The sequence below is a fragment of the Ciconia boyciana genome, chromosome 9 (assembly GCF_034638445.1).
Source record: "Ciconia boyciana chromosome 9, ASM3463844v1, whole genome shotgun sequence".
Classification (NCBI taxonomy): Eukaryota; Metazoa; Chordata; class Aves; order Ciconiiformes; family Ciconiidae; genus Ciconia; species Ciconia boyciana.
Genome location: NC_132942.1, coordinates 11,445,331 through 11,467,173, shown reverse-complemented (window position 1 = coordinate 11,467,173; position 21,843 = coordinate 11,445,331). Strand labels below are relative to the sequence as shown.

Below are 21,843 nucleotides of genomic sequence, written 5' to 3'. Positions count from 1 at the left end.
AGGGTATCATCCTTGACAATTAATAGGAATTGACTCAAGGAATTGAATAGTCTTTCATTTGGCCCAGTTGTTCTTAGTTTTGCAAGAAATAAAAAAGTTTATTGTAATTATTTTCTAGTAATTTAGAAGAAAACTATCACTTTTAAAATTGGAATGTGATACAGGAAAAATTGTTACCATTCATCCTTGATAAACTTCAAGATAAGGCTTGCTCAACTTATTGAAAGGAGAAATGTTTAGCTACTTTCTTCTGAAGTACTACAGAATGGCACTGTTTCTGTTTTTTCCAGAAATTCACTAACATATATTTCACAAGGACAATTCTGTTGCTTTCATCCAGGATATTTAAAGCCATAATTTATTCTTAAGAGGTCTATGAATCAAAGTTTATAGCTTCTTGGGTTTTTTTTCAGTGGACATCACATGTTTTGATCTAAATTACTTACCAGGGGCTTACGTGCTGTTGGTTTTGACCGAGTTCTTCATTGATCTTATTGCGTGCGTATTTAGCACCAATAGCGACTCTCCATTGGTACCGCTAGTAAAGTAAACAGCAAATTAACCACAGTTAAATCCCCAGTCTTGGAAACTGTAGCAGACATTTTCCAGTGTGAACAACGTACAAATCAGAACCAGACACAATATGCCTGAGAAACAACAGTAAACGTAGAGTCTCCTGGAAGTGATGTGTTGGCTTGTGACCTGCAATAAATGGCATTATTGTTGATATTGTAAGTAACGGTGCTTCACTGGGTATTTAAAACTTAATCCTGCAGCCCTGAACAGTGTTAAGGTCAGTGTAAGACCAAGTTTTAATCCCATCAAAAGATCTGGCCCTGTTATTTAAAAAAGCAATCAAGAACATCTCATCCTTACATGCTGTGCATGCTGGAGGCCCGTAAGTTAGATACATAGCTCATCCACTGCTATGGATAAATCTCATTTCATCTACTCCTTCTACAGAGTATCTTATTTTTCCCATTCTTCAAACCCCCAACTTGCTGTTGCATTCAAAGCTCTCCTTTTTCCTCTCCCTTTCCTATTTTTGGTGCGGTTCTCCCATTGCTCTCACTCGTGTGTGCACAAGGACCGCACAGCAGCAGGCGAGGGGGAGCTGGAGGCTCCAGCTGCGTGCACAGCACTGACAGAGGTTTAAGCTGCCTTCCCCTTTGCTGCACGGTGGGGGTGGCTGTGGGAGCTGTGCCTCTTCCTAGGCAGCCTGGCAGCATGACAGTTTCATTTTTATGCTATTTCCTTTCCCTAAAGTCCATGTGATTTCCATTCTCTGCTCTTCAATGTCAACTTATTAATCACTCAGCCTTTCGTCTAATACTGGTTAAGACTATAAGCCTCTCCCTGCCTGCTTTTCATAAGGCTTCCATGTATCGTATTAAGTTTGTAGTATTATTTCCTGACAAAAATGAGCTGAGATAATAGGTAATATTTCATTACCTTTTGTACTTTTTTTTTATTGCACCACATTTTTGTACCACTGCATATTTTTAGTGAAGTTATTAAAAATACTGCCCTCTGGTTATAAGCAGGCCTATTATCTGGTACTGATGAAATCATTTTACATTTGTTTTTTGTAAGAGGAAATCATAGTAAATACTTTACTTTTATTATCTCAGTTTGGCTACACTTTTAAAAGCTTAAAAAAAGATAATATAAATGAGATCATCATATTTTCTTTTGCTGGCTGGTTGCTTTGTATAGCCTTCCAGTATGTGGTGCATTGGAAATATCATCCACAACTTCTTCCTAACACACCGATTAAAATTAAAGTATTCATCTATACTTGAGCCGGGCTGTTGGTAGCTATACACTGGCAGAAGCAAGTAAATCATCCTATTGATTTCTGCAAGAGAAATGATGGAGGGAAAGGCCAATAGTCCATCCAAGTGTAGATGGTCCATTGGTTTAGTGCACTCCAAATATGTGAGAGCTGTATGGGAAATGCATGTGCAACTACTGTAAGCCCACAGCAATGCTTGAATTCAAGGGTTTTCATAGGGAACTGTTTTGGTACTACAGCTCTACTAATCTGTATGAGGAGTAATAAATCTCAGCACGTGGTACCTGTACGTTGGGGAAAGAGACAGGACAGTAAGAGAATGCGAAGAAATAGCCAAGAGGTCCTCTCCTATCTGCTACTGCACTACTTTGGTATCCTGGAGAATACAAACTGAGATGTCTTGTATTTTATTTTTCACCCAAATGGTACAATTATCATCAATTCAAACAGAAATATGGCAAAGTGAATATCATTAATGAGTGTGTGTGGAAAAATGCTGCTGGACTCCATATTTATGACTGTGCTCCCCACCCACTAATAACCTCTCTGGAGGGGTTTTTAACATTTCTGTTTCAGTCTATGAAGTGCTTTTCTTTCCTCTCTACTTCTGGACACTTGGTATGGGAATGTTCTCAGGGAAGAAGGAAACTCTTCCCAAGTTCTTGTTTTTTTTTCTGAGTCATGTACCTGAATTATACAGAAGAGCAGGATCTCGGGGGGGAAATTTTGGGACCGTATGAACATGGCAGTCAAATCCACAGATGCCCTTTATTCTGCCTTTTGGGTATCTTTTATTGAAGAGGCTAATGAATTATTAGACAACTTTCTCGCATGAGCAAGCCAAAGCCAGAATTTAAGCTTATGCATGCATATTTTTCATCCATCCAGAATAGCACAGATCTGAGCTTTTTAATTATCGTAAAGAAGAGACTGTCCCTAGGCAACGGTTCTTATTTCACACTACCTCTTCCAGGAATCGTAGCTAGCTTCTGCAACTTGTCACATCTCCTAATAGATGAGATTATGATTCTCTATAGCTCAGCACACAGTGTCCTGGAACTTTGACCAATTAGGCTTATTCTTCAGCTGGATGAGTCACCCCATACATACTTTATAACAAATGTTTAAATAGTTGTGTGTAGATGGGTTGCAAGAAAATGATGTTAAAATAGCGTTATGGTTGAGCCATCCATACATAAAAGAAATTTCTTTTATTGTTTCACTCCTCCACAGAGCAGCAATGACAAAATTTTTTCTAAGCTGACTGGCAGTGATTTATAGACCTTGTGTCCTCCAGACTGTTTATGCCTTCGGAGTGTGTCCCTCTAGGAAGTTTTTGAACTGCAAAGATCTTATTTTGAAGTAATGATGTGTACCAAGGTTTCTTGGTCTGGAGGGGAATAGTGTCTGGTGTTTGCCTTCCATTTTGCATGCTTTGAAGGTAGTGCATGTTACCATGCTTTGCCATCCAGTGATGACACCAAAGTGCACTAGAAAAGGTCTGCAAATGTGATGACTCTCTCTCTCTTGTTCCTTTGTGGGACAACAGATCTAATCCTTTGCATTTGAGGTAGGGCTTGCTGCTTCTTTTTGCCAGTGATATCCTATGTTACAGCTTTAAAGAACAATCTCTCATATGCAAGTATCTTCATTCCTGTGAGTTTCTGCCCTTACTTCTTTCTATCAATACTGAAATGAGATCAAATGCTCTTTTGCTTTTAAAGCAGATTATCCACTGAATGAAGACTTATTACTTCTGGAGGACAGGGTTTCCAGTGACTCCTTTTGTCTTCCAACCAGTCCAGATAACACAGAAAACAACCAGAAGCATTTAAAAGGTGAAGAGTGGGTTTCTACCCACTTTCTTGACTGTCACTTAGCTGAAGCTTGTGTTCAAGACATCAGCACCCAGCTTAAGAAGAAGAAAGCTGGAGAATAGTTGCTGGTGGATTTTGTGCTTGATCCAGTCAGACCCAGTGAGTGTAGGTAGACCTGTGCTAGCCCTGAGTTTGCCTAGATTTTTCTATCTCCAAATAGCACTAGAAAAGATACCAGAGTGGTCTTTCAACACAGGCTTACATCATGGAGCGTTGGGTTGACACATGTAACTGTCTGTCTGCTACTGGTTTTGCGCAAATTGCTCTTCTTTATTACACAAGTAAGTTCACGTGCAACGAGTTTGACCTCTGTTATCACTAAATGCCATAGAGCTATTCATTACTGCCTTTTCAGGGAGACAATGATTTAATGACTATTAGCTGGGTGATAGTTACCTACCATAGTTATCTGACTTCTCAAGTCTTCCACAGTTCTTTCCTTTTCATGGATCATTTTCTTAAGAAAGTTGAAGTTATCGGTCTTTCAGAGTTAGAATAATTAAACTATGTGCTTGTCTTTAACAGAACAAGTTGGGAGTGGGTGTACGGGGGAGAAATTGAGATATTTAAGATGTTTTCTTATGAGCAATTTATCTACCTGGAAAAATCATCTGCAAGTATTGATCATTACTTCACTGAAGAAGACTGGGAACTTCACTCTTTTTGCTACAAGTTGGCAAGATCCATTTTCAGAGTCACTGGCTGTGTAATCCATTCCTGTTGAGTATCCAATGACAATATATTTCTTATCATGAGATCAACCCTCTCCTTCCTCCACCCTGAAACTGCTCTGATACATGCAGATCCAGTATCCAGTGGATGTAATTACTCACCACACTTTTCATCAGGTTCTTAAAATATAGTGGAACCCATTCAAATGTTTCTGTTATGCTCAGACTGAAACAATTATTTTCCTCTGACCTAATGTGAAAGACTTAGAACAAAATCGGTTTGTCTCCAGCCACACCCTACAGAACAGACATTGATGCAATAACTGTTCATTATCAAAACCAAACCGGTATCTGAAATGCTTGGCTCCTAATTAAGAAAGATTTTTCTGGGCCAGAGCCAGGGCTTGATTTGCTCTTCGTAACAGCTTTGCTGAAATGGAAGATGCTTCACCTGCTTGCACCGCTAGAATCTGACCCATCGAATCCCCAGGGCATTCAGCTATGTCTTGTAGTGGAAGGATCCTCATGTGAAAGGCATTGCAGTTCAGAGGAAAGGAGAGTCCTAGGCTTATATGCTTGTGGAGGAAGGTGGGGAGCAGGTCTTGATCACTTACTTTCTGTAGGTAAGATCTGCTGAGACGTTAGCCCAAGGTGTCTTGTACAGTGTGGTGCAGAGAATTGCTGTGTGGCCTCTGGACTGCCAAACGACTGCACCGTGAACATAGCTTTGAGAAATGCCTTGTTTCCCTGAATGCATACATTTATCTACCTGCCCACTCTGTTCTTGTTTTTCAAGGGCACATCACCATTGCCGCTGTGTAGGTGGCAACTCTCCCTTGCTCTGCTGCACACACACCCAGCCCCAAATGTGGCATTCCTCCCAAATGTGGCATTGCTCCCCCCACTCCCCCTTCCCAAACTCCCCTTCCATGCCATGGTTCCTGCAAACTTCTCCATAGGATGTTCTGCTTTCACCTGTAGGCTATTGCTTTGTGTTGATAGTTCTTCCTCTAACCTGCAAAGGAATGAATCCCAGAAAAATGGCGTGGGGCTTTTCATTGTGCCTATTCAATAGCTAAATAAATTTAAAGATTCCTTTAATTGTTAAGTTACCACAGGGCAGGAGTAACTCATAGAGAAAGGACTCTGAGTGTGAGCAGGACAATTTTCCTTACTGCTTTTTAATACTAACAATAACAATGTTACCATGGCGACTGACACATCACATTGGTTATCTGGAAGATGCAGAGTGGCTGCTGAAAGATCCCATTACACTGGCTAATGTGAGTGGTGCTCGAGGGAGGGAACACGCTCTAATACACAGAGATTTTTCTCACTTTGGTGATAATTGCTAATGTGGCTGAGATGTTGTTTCCAGGCTACACAGCACTCAGATGAGCTGTGTGATCCAGGAGAACAAGGGACAAAGCGAAGGAAAATCAGAAAGCTAGCAGGCGCAGGGGATCAGTGGCAATAGCATTCAGGCATCTTGTTGCACTGGCACCAGCATTGGGGATGGTATAGTAGTTTCCTGTTGAGTCTTGCATTCAAAGAGGGGCTTGGAGAGGTGTCAGTATGAAGGGGTTGATTTCAGTCTCCAGGGATGGATTTGGAGTCTTATTCACTCCCTTTGGGCGTTCTCAACTATCATCAAGCAATCTCCTTTCCCAGTGGGCTCAGATGCAGTGGGCATGTTCTTCTTGCAGGCGTGTCAGGCAGCTCTCACTACACCTAAGTCTTCTCCAGACAGTGATGGAGTGACTTGTCTCTGGAGCCTACGCTTTGCCTTGTCTTTGGAGGTTGAACATTTTCCACTGCAATGCAGAGGGTCACAGTTTCTCCTTTCTGAAAAATCCACTGCCCAGCCCTGCCTGGCCTTGCATCTACTTAGATCTGATGCAAACTAGCACCTGCATGGATTCAGACTCTCACTTGTGGTGTGTATGAAAGGAAGTGAGAAATGTTGCTCATCATCTTTCTGCCTGAGCTCAGAAATCATTCTTCTCCTCCTCTGGCTGTAATGGGAAGAGAAGAGGATAGGTCATATTTGTCCTAGTTGGTCTCACAGCTTGCATGGAGATAGATTGATGGAGCCATTTGTGATCATCAGTGACAATTCGGAGCTGTGAGGATGAACCAAATGTGGATTTGTGGCTCAGCTGCCAGAAAACAGATATTTCTGATCACATCCCCAGGTATGGTACTATAAACCCTGCAAGCTTTTTGCTGTCTGGGTAAAAGTCTGTGGTTTTTGTGAGAGTTCTCAGCTAATACCTGGCTTTCTGGTACAGGCTAGGTCCCAAGAAGGTAAAGCCAGGATGAGCTTCCATGTCTAAAACACACACAAGAAAAGTATATTTTGATTTAACTAGAATTCTCTGTATGACTGGCTTAGGGACCACCTAGCAAAGCAAAGAAAAAAAAAAAAGGCATAGCTTTTCTATGAAATGGATCATTCCTTAAAGTGTATTCTTGTTTTATATTCTTTTTTTACAGAAATACACACACATACTCTTTTGCAAAGTCAGAAAAAAGACCTCAAATATATTTTATTTTTGCCATCTGGGAGCACTGGCAGAGTAATCAGCTGAAGAGATTTGTTCAGGGTTATTTTTTTCCTTTAATTGATTTTTGAAGAGAAGAAGGAAGTTAATTGCTATGCAGAAAATGTCTAAAAATGGAAGTCACAGAGAATATTCACATGACTAAGGGTTTGTGGGGTAGACCTGCTGAATCTAAATTCTCCAGACCATGATATATTGGAGGAAGAAAGGAGTAACAGAGCAGAAACCTCAACTGACCCTTTGCTTTGGAACAAAATGCTTGGAAAAGATTTTCATAAGCGACTGCATGAAGATACCCATTCTGCTAATTACAAAATGTAATTGCAGTTTCCATTTAGTCTGAATGATTTCTTACACTGCATCTTTGTCTTCAACAACACAATGCCATGTTTTGTTCTGGTACCTCTGCCACCCTACAGTAAACCTTATTTGTTGGGTAATTTTCTTGTCAGCATTTGAGGTGGAATGAAATATGCTTAATGCTAGTTTGGCTAATGTAGCAAAAGGGACTGAATGGGATGGAGGAGGAAAGAGTTTTCAGCTGACTGAAGCCAAGGCAAAGTTTATTGACTGTCATGAAGTGCATTTTGAGTCTGGTAGCCAAACCACAGAATGCTAAAAAAAAAATAATCAGGGAAGTGAAATGCTTCACTCATACTTTTTTTTTTCCATGTAATGTTTCATTCTCTCTATTTATAAAGCAGCACAGGCTGCTGATTGAATGTTAAACAGACCTGAGCTCCCTGTTGTTAGTACTTGCAGATGTATTAAGCCTGTTGGGCCAGATCCACAGCTAATGAAACTGGCCTCATGCCTTTGAAGGCATCATAATCAGCTAGATTATTTATTTTTGTTGTTTGTTTTTAAAAGAGTAGTTTTTGTAAGTAATTTGCAGCAATAAAGCTTCACATTTCTAATTTAAAATGGAAAGGCTTTTAATTCTTCATTTACCCAGGAGACACTTTGCTCGCCAAGTCCTCACTTCATCCTTGTGTGAAGCACCCACATAATAAGTTTTTTAAGAGAAACGGGTGTACTGGACCGTGAATGCTGCCATATTATTAGCTTTATTTCCTGACCTGTCATGGTAGACATAGGTGCTGAAATGCGTGTGAATATGTTGACCTTCTTGAACGAACAAACTTCCAATTGATTTTTTTTTTAACCACAAGAGTGCACTGAACAAAGGTGTTTTAATTTGTGCAAGCTTGACCTTCGATTTAATTTTATGTAAGAAGTCCATGGGACTGGGGAGTGGTAGGGGAAAGTTATCTTGTGCCCTGGCATATAAAGAGCTTAAATTGTTCTGGGCATTTTTAAATCCAGTCTTCTGTTGTTGATGGCTGATGAGGAAAATGGTAGTGTCACATGTAAAATCAAAATATAAGAAAGTGATGGGAGAGGCAAATACGCAAGAAAACATGGCTGGAGGAACACCATTTTGTGCCTTAGCCCCGTACATCAATACTCGAGTCTGAAAGGTTTGCTTTGAAAATTGCCCTGTCTGTGGAAGAAGGTAATTTCATAAAGCAAACAGACCTCAGCTTTTCCCCAGAACCAGCCTGATCCTTGGCTGTGGGATGGTGTTGGTGCTTGGGTGGTTTTGCACACATGGGCCCAGAGAAAGCCAAGCTTTTGGAGACTTAGATGCTTGTAGCTTTGGGTGGATCTCGCTGGAGTGTCTGTGAGTATCAATGGGGAGCAAGCCATGGAGCTGGACCTGAGTGTGTGTCAGCTGTCAAAGAAAGCTAGCAGCACAGCAGGGAACACAACCTGCATTTCCCAGGTCTGTTGCCATGTGCTAATCCCTGAACCTGTACTTACTCAGGGTTCCTAATGCTTTCCCTGCACCAAATCCAATGTGAGGGAAGCAGGGAGGGAAGATTATTTTGCATGTATGAGACTCTTCAGAGGTTGAGTCTTGGCAGGCAAAGGGTAGGCAAGGAGGCATTTTATTGATTACTTGATTTATCTTGTATTCCTGTTAATGCATTTAAAAAGGGCCCTTGATGAGCTGAGGCACCCATTGTCATATCCCACGTGAAATGACCGAAGGAAATGTCACAGCCAAGGCTTTGCGCAATGCAATGGGAAATTGCAGCATGCCACTGATGAAGGGTTAGCTGTGGAGATGATGCGTCTGTCTACTGCAATCCCACTAATTGAAAAACCATCTCAAATTAGTGATCTGGAAGGAAGCCTCTTCCAGCATTGCTCAGCTCATTAAATGGTATGTCAGGTGTGTTATTAGGACCATGGGTTTGGGAAGAAAAGCACCTTTATAAGCAGTGTTCCTGAGTCACCTCACTTGTTTAATTTTGGGGTTTTGCTTCTTTTCTTTTGAAGGTAGCAGAGGCACAAAAATAAGGAGGGAAGGCTTATGATAGTTGAAAAAGGAAGAAAATATTCTTGTAGGAGGAGGGGAAAAAGACATTTAAACACCTGTATGGTCTGACAAAAAGGCCATGTATTTATTTGGTGTTCCTAGAAGCAATATTATAGCATCTCAACATACCAGCCTATTCTGATGAAGGATTTTTTTTTAATGGCATTAAATGGCAGAAGAGAAAAAGAAAACCAAACAGAGCTTTTTATTTACCTAAGTGGAAATTCACTAATATTCAATGGTGGAAGCATCCTTATTGGAAACGGCATTTTAGAACTTCCATAAGGAACGGGGGCTTGGAAGCCAAGCCATGAATTTTCCTTTCAAGGGGTTTGACTTGGCACAGAAAGACATCATGCAGATTGCAGCTGGCACCAGACACAGTTAAAAAGATCTGAGGCTATTAGTGCCTAAACAGCCACTAGAAATTATATTACATGATGGAGACTGGCTAATATAATTGAGCCAGCTAGTTATTGTGTGCATAATTTAATTATTTGACAAATTGCTTAGAAACATGGTGTTCTTCTTCCACACTCGTGGTGCACTCACACTATTACAAGGCGCAGAGCAGAGGAATTGCTGGTGGGTACGTAGTCATCTCGGAAGACAGATGTTTCTTTTTAAGATTTGCAAATTTGGAGAGGTTCACTGGTGTAGTTGTGGTGGGGTGGTGTATGCAGAGATGAGTAGAGCCAATGAGGACATGGCTGGGATAGCAAACTGACTCAGAGACAGCTAGTGCCGTTTCAAATGGATACCTTTGAGGCGTTAGGGTAGTTGGAGAAATGTTCCTCTCTTTTCTCTACTCTGTGAGTCTTTTGGACATCGATTGCTGGGCTGTGGGGGCTGAAAGGAACCCATGAAATAGTGGAGCAGATGTGAGATGTTTTTGGACCCCAAGATTATACCATCCTCATGGATGGTGTTCAGTGTTCTTAGGAGAATTGGGGCCAAATTGGTTTATGGTTATGAATTCTAAGGTAAAGGACCAAAAAAAAAACCCCTTAAGCTTCATGTGAGAAGCCATGCATCACTAAGGAGTATTTTGCCATAGCTCTGAAGATTTAGGTACATGACTAAGGACATTTCCCTTTTAGAAAGCATCTCCTAAGAGATGCTACTTAAGAATCTGGACACCATCTGGAATAAAGCTGTGCTGTAATTATAAAGGACAAATCCTACATCTTCTTGAACAGTACCAAGCAAATACGAAGACCCGATTGTGTCACTTTTTTTCAGTTAGTCTTTCAAAATTTCAGAGGCTAGGATGTTGCCATAAAACCAGCAAAATCAGCAACTTATTACAAAAAGATTGTTAAAAATCAGAAGTGAAATGCCATTTTCAGAGAAGTGCAGCCTAATCACTTTTACCTGCAGAGCAGATTAGGCTGTGTAACAGGGTGCTGGGCAATGCACCACACCATTTCTTTGGCTGAGTCTAAAGAGTGCAGCAGCTTTTCCTGGGGTGTATTTCAGAGTCCTTATCGCCCTGATTGATCCGAGTGACCTGTTAGCCTGTGGCTTCCTCCCTGCCTATGTGCCTAGGTTTTCTTACATTAGCAACCTGGATTCAAATGATGGGCTGGTTCACACTTGGATTTCATCCTGGCATACAGGTGGGAGGCAGCCAGGATAGACAGCTGGATCCAGGAGCTGGGAAGCGCTCCTGAGTCTTTCCCTTTAGCCGTAGCTTTCATGTCAAGATCTAATGTTGTCAATCTTATATCTAATTATCAGCTGGAAGAAGTTATGGGTTATGAAGGGGAAAAAATTACTCTCCTGAATTTCTCATTGTCACGCAAAAATCCTTATAATGAGATCATGAATCTATGAATGTATACTGAGATGGCCGTACAGCTGAAACCTTTCTACTGAGCAGCAGGACTTCTGGGACTGGCCCTGTGGCAAATGGATTGATGATTTTGTGATTTTTTTTCTTGCATGTAAGTTGTCTAGGTTGTCAATGGATTGATAGGTTTCCAGGTGTAACTATGGAAAGAGCCTTGTTGCCTGTCCAAGCATAGCTCTTATGCCCTTCTATGAAAATAATCTTGACAGAATTTCTGCCAATTTTATTTATAACAAATTTTGCCTCATTCAGAGTCCTTCTTCTTCTACAAAGAGAAAATTAAAAACAAGATAATTTCTTCAACTGAGTTACCTATTAAAGGTTACAAAATTTCCCAATACCCAGCAACACTGAAGGTATCGTGGAGAACCAGACATGGCATCGTCAGTGGCATCCTTTCCTGACAAACTTGAATGTGAAGAGGGTGAGACTGCAGTGCAGGAATGGACAGAGGCATCTAGCTTCTGAGGTCCCTTATTCCCATTACAGCTGGTAAGACTAGGAAAACTGTGTAGAATTTTGTAGGGATTTTTCCATGGTAAATGATCTTTACCTGGGAATTAAACTGATCTCCTTCACAGTAACACACAACTCTACACTCTGAGAGCATTAAACTCTTCTCTGGGTGCTGCTTGCCTGGCTGTTTTTTCTATAGACAGCAATGCTTTTCCTGGTTGTGGAATCTTCTTGACTGTACTCCTATTTTGAGCGTATATAAGCATATATATTGCTTGCTCTGAGCAGTGGGAAAGGTGTCCAGAGTCAAACATTTATTTGCCAGGTTTAGAAAAAAAATCATGCTTGATATCTAAGAAGCGCCACCCACACTGATGAAAATCCCTGCTTGCTAGCCTCTCACAAGAGTTGCATGAGCATGGAAGAGATATTCTGCGCTGTTTTCTTCAGACAGATTGATAGAGATCACATAATCTGTTTGCACCCTGAGACTTGCTCCATTTAGGTGGCAAATGGAGGGCGATTTCAAATGCCTGGGCACCCGGGGCTTGTGCCTTGTCCACAAACAGCAGGCAGTTCTTGCTGAGTTCCTCCAAAGCTGGACTGAATGCAGCTGTTTTCCCCCCGAAGAAAGGCCAGCACAGTGATTTTCCAAATTAATTTTAGACAGCAGATGATAAGGCTGCTGCCTGAGTATGAGCAGTGATGGGACTGAGCTTTAGTAGTGGAGCACAGGGATTGCAATGCTGTACCAGACTAGCTGAAACTCATTGTAATGACCCAGAGGCAGATGTGACAGAGCAGTATGAAAACCCAAAATGGACAATTTCTTACCCCTCTGAAAACATCTGAGCCTACAGAAGGTGCCTACTGAATTTAGTGTCCTGGATTTAGAGATTTAGACACCTGACTGCCTTTGTGGATCTGGATCTGAATGACTGGTTCATGCCATCAAATACGAGAACTTGGTGGGGGAAGAGGGGGGGCTGTGCCTCTTGTTTTGTTAAGCCCTACTTCAAGCCATGTGGAGGCTCTCCATATGAATGTCTAATCTTTTTGGAATCTTACTGAGCTCCTTCTGCCGACCATATTGTACACAGTAAATTTGTTAGATTAATTGTGATTAATTTCATAGAATAATTGTGGTTTGGGTTAGAAAAAACAACCCTTCTTCAAAAGGTGTGGCTTCATAGTTTTGTAGGATGTCTTCTTCTGTGTTTGACTGTGAGGTGGCTTGCATTTGAATGCCCATGTTATTTTCTCTCCCTATCCAGTATTTTTTTTTTTACCATTTTTATGCTGAGTCCTCGCAGTATGTGACACCATCAGCAGAGCCTGTGAACAAAACATAAAGGTGGTATGACAAGCCATGACACCAGGGCGATGATTATAAGTTATGTTCCTCCAGCTGCTAATGCAAGTAACATGTGGCTTAAGTGGGAACAAAACCACACCCCCCCACAACTCACCAGCACAGGTCAGATGCTGAATACTAATAGAGAGCCGTCTGCATCCAGTCCCCACTGGGAAAAAAAAATATTTGTCAACTCAGTTCAAACAGTGCATAAATTTGAGGGAACTGCCATCTGCTGACAGACCCTTCCCCCACCTACACTGCCTGAAAAGCCTTCCTTATGAATATCTGCTCTGTGCAGTAGTATTCCCATCAACCTCCATTCAGGGTCTGCCTTTCTATGCTTCCTTTTTTCCCCCAGCTATTTCCAGAGAGTTCAGGTTTCCCTGAACCGAAATACCTCACTGGTTTGTGTGACAGTCAGTACCAGCTCAATGCTGGTGTGTAGCTACCTGCAGGCTCTGTAGCTCAGGAGGTTATCAGTATTGCTGTCAAAGCCCATGAGGCTCGATTTTTGGAGGGACCAGCAGCTCCCTGCTCTTGTTGACTTCCATGGGGAGTGAAAGGTGCACACCCTCTCTGAAAGCTAAGGGCACAAACTAGAAAATTTTTGCTAAGGAAAACAAGGAATAAAAATGTAGAAACCTTGCAATGGAAAAGGCCATTAAAAGAATGCCCTGCTGTTTGGATGTGGCATTGTTCTCTGGTTTGCTTTTAAATAAGTCTTTTCATTGTAGCTAGAGAGGGAAAAAAGGAGTTTTTGATGAAAAAATATCATGAGCAGCTGTTGAAATCAAAGAGAGTAGGAAGGCTACTTCGATGGACAGCATGAAAGCCAGGTTAACTGGAACATCATTGCAATTAGATATCATCTCACTGGAACAAAACCTAGTGGCAACTTATGTCCTGTTGCTTGATGAGGATATATCTTTTTTTAATCCGTGCTGTTGCGAACATGCAACATGTACTTCATCTGTGGGAAAGGTGGGGAGGAACCAAGCCAAGTGTGCTGTCGTTGATGAGAGGTTGACATCATCTTTCACTGATGCTAAGGGCGTCTTTCCATGTTCTGTGGAGGATGGGGAGTTTTTGGTATGGTAATGATGTTCTCTCTTCTCCATTCCAGCAGATACTCCCCTTTTAAGGGAACCTTTGGGAACCATATAAGACTTTGGGGAAGGGGCAGGCGAATCCCCCCCTTCTTTTACCCACTCGAGCAGTCACACGTGACAGATTCATGCCTGCAGCACTTCTAGGTTTTATCTGCTCACTAAATTTTATTTCCCCTCTGTGAGTGTTTATATTGCTTAGAGACTGCCAAGGTTCATGTTAATCATAAAAAAAAGTGGAGGTTTATTAGGTATTACTGCTCTGTGATTCTTTGGTGTTTGAATGTTAATGAAGCTTTGTATGCTCTGGAGTAGCTAGAGAGGTGGATTTTAGCTCTGGCGTGGCAAAATATCTGAGGGTGGATTTTTCTTCCCTTTCCTCTGGGTTTTAACATCTTATGTGACATTTCATCCCAGAGCAGTTTTACACTATGTATCATCATGTGTAATATTGTGTCACGCTGTAATTTTGCAAGTGCATGGAAGGGCAGGAGGGAGGTGAGAATGGGCTCAATTACACCCTGAAGGGAGGGGAGAGCTCAGTGGAGGGACCTGCTCCTAGGAGGTAATGAATTGGGTGTCAGCACTTTGCCAGAGCAGAGCAACAGAGCAGAGGGGAATTTATTATTTTTAGGGGCTCAGTGGGCAGACAAGAGGAAAGGAACCAGTCAAATCGCATTACTAATGGTCATTTCCATAGGCTGTACGTGTACATGGGATTTAACAAAAGAAGGGACATTCATTCTTGCTCCAGACAGCTCATTTCTTTCTTTTTCTGAAGGCTAAAGGAAGAACTTGGCCATTTTAACGGGCTCAGAGTGAGAAGCCTTCAAAGCAACTTTGGTCGCAACTCTTGGGGAAGGCAGACAGAGTCATTCCGGGTGAGGGAGACATCTGACAGTTCAGGGATATTCCCCTTTCACAGCCTCTTCTCTGGGTGCAGTCAGCCCTGAGGGATCCCTCTGGGATGGAGGAAATAATAGGAATGCAGAGAGGGAGAAAGGAACCAGGTAGGCATTAGGGCAGAAGGAATCATAGCACAGGGTGTATGCATCCTGCTGGTATGTGGCTGTTGCTAGCCCTGATGATGAAGGTTGTATTTACTAAAGAAAGCTAGACGATGAGCAGCTTCTTATTTCTCAGGAACAAGAGTTACGCTCTATGCATTCCCAGGTGGCATTTGGTGTAATATCATTGCCCTTTGTCTCTTCCTTTGCCTTGAGCACAAGTTTGTTCCTTCAGCTTAACCCAAGCAAGATTTCTTTTTTCATTGTACATTGTATTTAGGGCAGAGCAACCAAAGTGGAGAGCTGAGCATTTCTTATTTTCTGAATTTCTAGCCAGGGCTGCCCTCTAAGCATTGGCTTTTGTAGAGCAAGATGTATGTCTTGCTTTAGTGCCTTCAAACTAACCTCAAAGGGCACTTGTGTCATTGTCATCTTTGTATTACTACATAAATTGTTATTGGAGGAAGTACCGGGCCTAACATGCTCCCCTTTTAAATGGGGAAGAGTTGATGAACATATATTCTACAGAGGGAAATGCTCTTCCACATTGGCCTGCCAGAGCTGGGCTGTGATGGGTCTTTTTGGAGAGGGGTCTTTTTTCCCAGGTCTCCTGTTGGAAAAAGTAGAGAGTGTTGGTATAAAAATCCAGGAAGTCTCTCCTTTTGACTACTTTTTCAAAGTAACTTTTATTTTCATTTTTTCAGGTGTAATATGACTTCTTTTGGGGGCAGAAATCATGGCAAATTCCATTCCCGTATGCCTTGAATCCAACTGAGACTTCTTCCTCTTCAGCACTATGAAAAGGGACATGGCTTCCCCAGGCTGGGAACCCATGGGCTACCATAAAGCTGGTCTGAAATATTTCTATGCAAACTTGCAGGCAAGTGTGCTTTGATGGAGAGGAGGTGGAGCCCATATTTTCTTGGTCAGACTAGTGCAATTCATACAACTGTACTCCTTTCCTACCAGCTACCTTTTCAGCACACCAGGACTCTCTTACACATGTTCTCTGATGAGATCCAGCAGTAAGTGCTTCTCCCTCTGCAGCTGCCTTTTGCCTAATTGACCCATTTTGCAGCAGATTAGGCCCCAAGGAGGAGGTTAATATGAGCAGTTATTCTAAAAGGCAGGTCGGGGCTTCAGTGAACTGTTCATCACTGGAAAAGCCTGTTAGCCCCAATTTTCTTACCTTTTTATACTTTATTCTAATATATTCTGACTTAACAATGAACTTATGAATCTCTCCTGCTAGATATAGTCTCCACACCTCTGTCTTTCCTGACTTTTGAATGGGATGTGTTGGGTCAGATTTAACACCATACATGCAGATTTACTTTCACTCTTTCTTTTTGTCTTAAAACAGCCACCAAAATTGTATCTCTGGGTCTTCCAGCATTGCAGGTGGCATTGCCAGGGCTGCTTTAGCTTCTCTGAGTAATAGTCCCAATGTGCTGTGTGAGATGTAGGAATACATCTCATCAGGCAGTGAATCTTTCTGCAGGATTGATGAGGATGAGAAGTCTTTTCCTGCACTGCAAGCAATTACAGTGGCCCCTTTGAGTCTGTGTGGGGATTGCATGTCATACAGGTTCTCAGAATTACAGCTGCTACAATGACTGAAGGAGAGAATTAGAGCAAAATTCAGTGTAAACCAATATTAAGCAATTAGTATATCTTTATTGATATAATATTACATAATGTTATTGTTATATTAATAATATTGTATTGATGAATTCTGAGATGTGGCCAGCTTGCTCTTTATTAGCTGCTCTTCCTGACAAGCCTGTCCAGTATACTGTAGGAATTATCTCTGTATTTCCCCACTTTCTACCATCAGCAGTCTCCTACATTAGTTAAGGAACAACTTCTGCCTATACCTACTATTCAATTTCCTTGAACACCCATACAAGAAAACAAAGAGGATTGTGACATAACTGTAACAACAAAAGGGTGGATGAACCCTGAATGACTAGATGGAGCTGAAAAATTTGTGTCTCTTCCTTGCTGGTGCAGTAAATTGTAATGATTGCCTTAGTACAGGTAGGTGCAGCCCTGATACTGGGACGGGGGCATGTTTTGGAGGATGAGCACATGCATGGTATGGTGGTAGCATGCCTGCATGCAGGGGCATTAGCTGGGGTCAGGCACACAGTCCTTGCCACGTCCTACCATTGTGGTTCTCTCAGTGGATGGCTTTTGATGTGACCAGGGAAAATTTGCAGCCCTGGGCTCAGCTTCTGGTGCCCTGATGAGAAAGTGGGGTTCTGAAGCAAACAGATTGAGGTTGTGGGTAGGAAAAAGCCTCATTGATTGCTATCCCTCCTGTAAACCCATTTGCTGTAGGTACTTCTTCAGCATGAGCTCTCACAGGCTCACCAAGCACAGGAACATTGCAGACCCTTCCTCATGCAGGCAAATATCCTGCAAAATGCGTACTGCTGGTGCTCAGTCCCAGCGAGCCAGAGCAAGCTGGGGAGCTGCTGCAGCTCCCTCCCCATGCTGCTGGCCATGCAACAGCTTTAGATGTTTCCCCTACTGCTGTTCCCACCCCCATCATCTCTGTAAGTGAGTTCATTTGATTAGGAACTCTAGTTTGCATGGTAACACTGGAGCCCCAGGGATTATGATTTTTTTTCATGCCAATCCAGATCAGTGTGAGACAGCAGTCTTGACAGGATGGGTTGCTGTAATTTAGGCAGTAGAAGTCCAGAGCCATTTATGCTGCATTTGCAGAATTACCAGCTGGGACCAAGAAAGCTTCAGGGAAGGGGAGAACGAGAGTGCATTTGGGACTATTGCTCAGTCCTTAGGGAGGACACAGCTAAGCTAAAATCAGTCCAGACATCTGAATGGGGCCAGAAAACTTGCTGTCGAATGAACTATTTAAGAGGGATCTGGAAGGGCTGGAGAGGAGAGAGCTACAGCAAAGAAACAGAATGGTGCAGCAAAGTAACCTGCTTGGGAATGAGGAGAGGGGGAATATTTGAGCCCCAAAGAGGGTATTGTGTCTGGTACCTCCAACACTGGCATCTGCTGTTGGACATGCTGCAGGATTTACGTCCTGAGCTTTGTCAGTGGGTATTCTCCTTCTACAGCTTTGATAAATGGAGAAGGATTCCCTTTCTCCCACCCTCCCTTCTGCAAGGTACTTGAGGCACAACTTATCCTTGTCACATCACCCAGAACGCACGAAGGTATGTGTGCTACAAAGGCTTCATTCTTCCTACCTGCTCACCTACCTCTGCTATCAGAAAAGCAGGATCTCTCCATGGTTATAAGGCAGCTCAGCTGCACAGATTAGACCCGGAACATGGACTCTGGCTGCTGGTGGATCCTGCTGGGCCAGCAGGTGATGCTGCCGGTTGAATAGCTGAGAGCATGGGAACACAAAGCCTCCGAGAACACCAAATGCCTGAGCAAAATCCATACATTTGCAAGGGGTTAAACACAGGAATGTGCACTCCTGAAGGTCTGTGGGGGAATGGAAATGATGTGAGAATTCAGGGCTATTGGATCTAGCATTCATTCAATTACCATGCTTAGTTAAGTACTGCACAGTGGAGTGAAGACTGCAGTCTGTTAGGATGGCTGTTACTATAAGTCATTGAATTATGAGGTTGCTCATATGCCATTTTAACATATGTAGAGTAACATTATCCCTCTTTTGTAGGTCACTATTCTCATAAGTCTGGCTCTTGCATTCCTTGCCTGCATAGTGTTTCTTGTGGTATACAAAGCCTTTACTTACGACCACAGTTGCCCAGATGGATTTGTTTATAAGGTAAGAAACTTCAGGCGGATGAATTGCCTGAGATAATGATAGACTCTAATTGACTACATGGTTACAGTCTAGTCTGCTTTTTTGACCAGGCCCAACAGAACATTTGGCAAGAATGTATTGAAGTAGGAACAGTGTTATGGGAAACGTGGACTTGCATCTGCCTCCATCAGCTACTGTTACACTGTAATTGTTGGGATTAGCATTTGGTGAACACTACAGACAGATGTTCAGGAACAATCCCTCATATTTGTGAATGGATTTATTGCAGCTGGAATCCCACATTTGCTTCCCACACGTTCAAGTGACTGAGGTTTACTGGCATACATTTTAATGCAAAGCAAACTCCCAGAGTGCTGGCACATGTGTCCTTTGTGAAAGAAATCCCGATTTGCCATGTAGTTAATTTTTAGGTGCTTTTGAGCCTCTATCAAGAACAAAACCATGTAACTTAATTGCTGAAACCCCACTGCCCAGTGATTTTATATTGAATATTCAAAGAGAACTATTTGCCTGGTCTGGTGAGATTTAAAAAAAAAAAAAAAAGTTTGCAAAATAGTTCACTGACTCCTTACTGTGAATAAACTCTTAAACTCACAGGAGTCTTGACCACACTGGGGATAGTCTGTGGGCTGGAAAATAGAGTAAGGATATTGGTGTATTAGTCATTGTGAATTATTCTCTTAGGTTATATAAAAATGAAGTTAGGACAGAGTCATGAATTTCAGAATCAGATCCAAACCTGAACTTCTGAAAAGATCAAAGGTTTTGGACTCAGATTTCAGCTAGTCACATTGAACTGGGAGTTGGGGTATATCATAATTTAATAATAATTGTACCTGGGGCCCTTTGTGTCCTTGGTGCTACTTCGACTCCAGTGAATACCAACTGGTCCGACATTTGTTACCATTTGATTGCTCTCTTACGGCTGTTGCAAAGCAAATTGTTTTATCTGTGCAGTTCTTAGCACACAAGTGTCCGCACTAGCACAGCGGAGATACATGGGCAGTGTCTGCACAGACAAGAAGCTCTGACAAGGGCTGGCCAGTTGGGCTACGCTTCCTACCATCCCCGACCGAGGTGGTTGTCCTACAGGTCAGAGATAACACACTGTTACAGAGCAGCACGTAAGCAGCTTACTCTGCCTTTGCCTGTCCTCTACTTGTCTGAGGATTAATTCTGGACTTCGCTCTACAGAGCTTTCAGTCCAGCATGTGATAAGAGCTGCTCAGCCAGCCCTGCTAGGACTCCAGCAAGGGGCCTCGGTCTCTGTGCATGCCAGTAATGTACCAAAGCAGTCAGACCTTCATTTTACAGTCTCCATTTCCCATCCATGGATGAAATCAGCCTGCAATCAGGGTTGCCAATAGCAACAGGTTTGAAGGCTGCTGCCTGACTCTAAACTTTGTGCATTCCCACAGCGCTGGAAGGCAGTCGGGGCTGTGCAGCAGACGCTCTCACTGCAGCAAGTCTGAGTCAAACGTCATCCATGCAAACAGCTAACCCTGAGATTTTTAAAGTGAGAACCTGAGGCTGACGGGACCACTCTTTACTTCCTTTGCTTTCTTCCCCTTTCCAGCACAAGCGGTGCATCCCGGCCTCACTGGACGCATACTACTCGGCACAGGATTCCAACTCCCGGGGCAGGTTCTACACTGTCATCAGCCACTACAGCATGGCCAAGCAGACCAGCTCCCGGGCCGTATCGCCCTGGCTGTCTTCAGGATCGGTAAACCATGAAGCCAAGGCTGCCAAGACAGAAGGTCATTAAAGTTAACAAGTGGTGATGGGCAAAGTGGGAGGGTGGGGGGACACCACCATGTCTATACTGCATTGCTCTAGCTGAGGGTGCTGTGCTAACAGCACGACAGGAATAAATAAAACCCAAGTGCAGGAGTCATCTTAATGGATATTTCTTTTCGTGCATTGTTCTCGTTGATTTGTAATCGAGTCGAGCTCTTGTACAAAGGCATGTTTGATGTTGACTGTACCTTACGATGTAAAAATATTTTTAAACCATTGCTTAACTATTTGTTAGAAAAAGAAATTAAAAAACAAAAAAAGCAAATTAGATAAACAGCCAGAGAAGATAAAAGCAGCAAAGAGAATCCCGCAAAGTTTATCATTGCTGGAAAGCTGTGACATGGCTTAACATGCAGTGAAGGAACAACTGAAATCCTTTCGAGAGAGAGGGTAGAGAGAACCTGTTACAAAGACATTGTGATGTTGTTTAGCTTGCCAAAGGGGGGATATGTTGCTGTCAAATTGAATCTAGCTTCAGTGTTAATTCGCTGATACAGAAATACAAGCATCTCCTCCTCCCTCAAACATACACATGTGCAAACACACATGCACACACAGCCCTGCACAGTGGCCTAAGTAAATCCAGAAAGATGTAGGCATTTGTAATGAGCCACCGCTGTGCTGGTGATCTTGGCTGGGCTCTGAGGCTGAAATCCTGGTTGGCATTTGGGAATGGAGCAGGATGGAAGCAGACAGAGGCTGCCATAGCGAGATCAAGAATATACTCCTGAGCATCTGGCTAGGAGTCAGGAGATCAGGGCTTTATTTCTGCTGCTGGCACAGATTTCCTGCATGACCTTTGGCAAGTTACATGAGGCTTCATCCTTTGGGACCTCCCTCTGGAGGGTCAGCAAGAGACAAAGAAATGCCGTTATAAATTGAGGAGCCTCTCAAGAGTGGCAATAGTATAGAACAGTATTAAGCCTCTAACTTTTCAGCCCCTAATTTTCCCTCATCCATGAAGTGGGATGCTCCTGCTTCCCTCCTTCAATTTTAGATACTTCAGTATTTAATGTCATTCTAGGTAATTAGAGAGGGATGGCCATAGCATGCGCCAGAGTATAAGGGTCCCATCAAATCTCTGCTTGCAAACACAGACCAGACCCCAAGCTTAATCCAGTCCTGGCCAATGTAAAACATCCTCTACCCCCAAATGGCATGTGCAATTAGTGCAGACTGGTGGGATTTAAA

General features: G+C 42.6%; 1 protein-coding gene across 2 annotated transcripts in view; it reads left to right on the top strand.

The window, feature by feature from the left end:
- Positions 1-20,621, top strand: part of NSG2 (neuronal vesicle trafficking associated 2) — a 35,629-nt gene extending 15,008 nt beyond the window's left edge. For both annotated transcript variants that reach the window (XM_072873011.1, XM_072873009.1), the window contains exons 3-4: positions 18,742-18,852; positions 20,429-20,621. In XM_072873011.1, the coding sequence (XP_072729112.1) occupies positions 18,742-18,852; positions 20,429-20,620 (303 nt within the window). In that variant the 3' untranslated portion in view covers position 20,621. The remainder of the gene's footprint in view (positions 1-18,741; positions 18,853-20,428) is intronic.
- Positions 20,622-21,843: the final 1,222 nt, after the last annotated feature.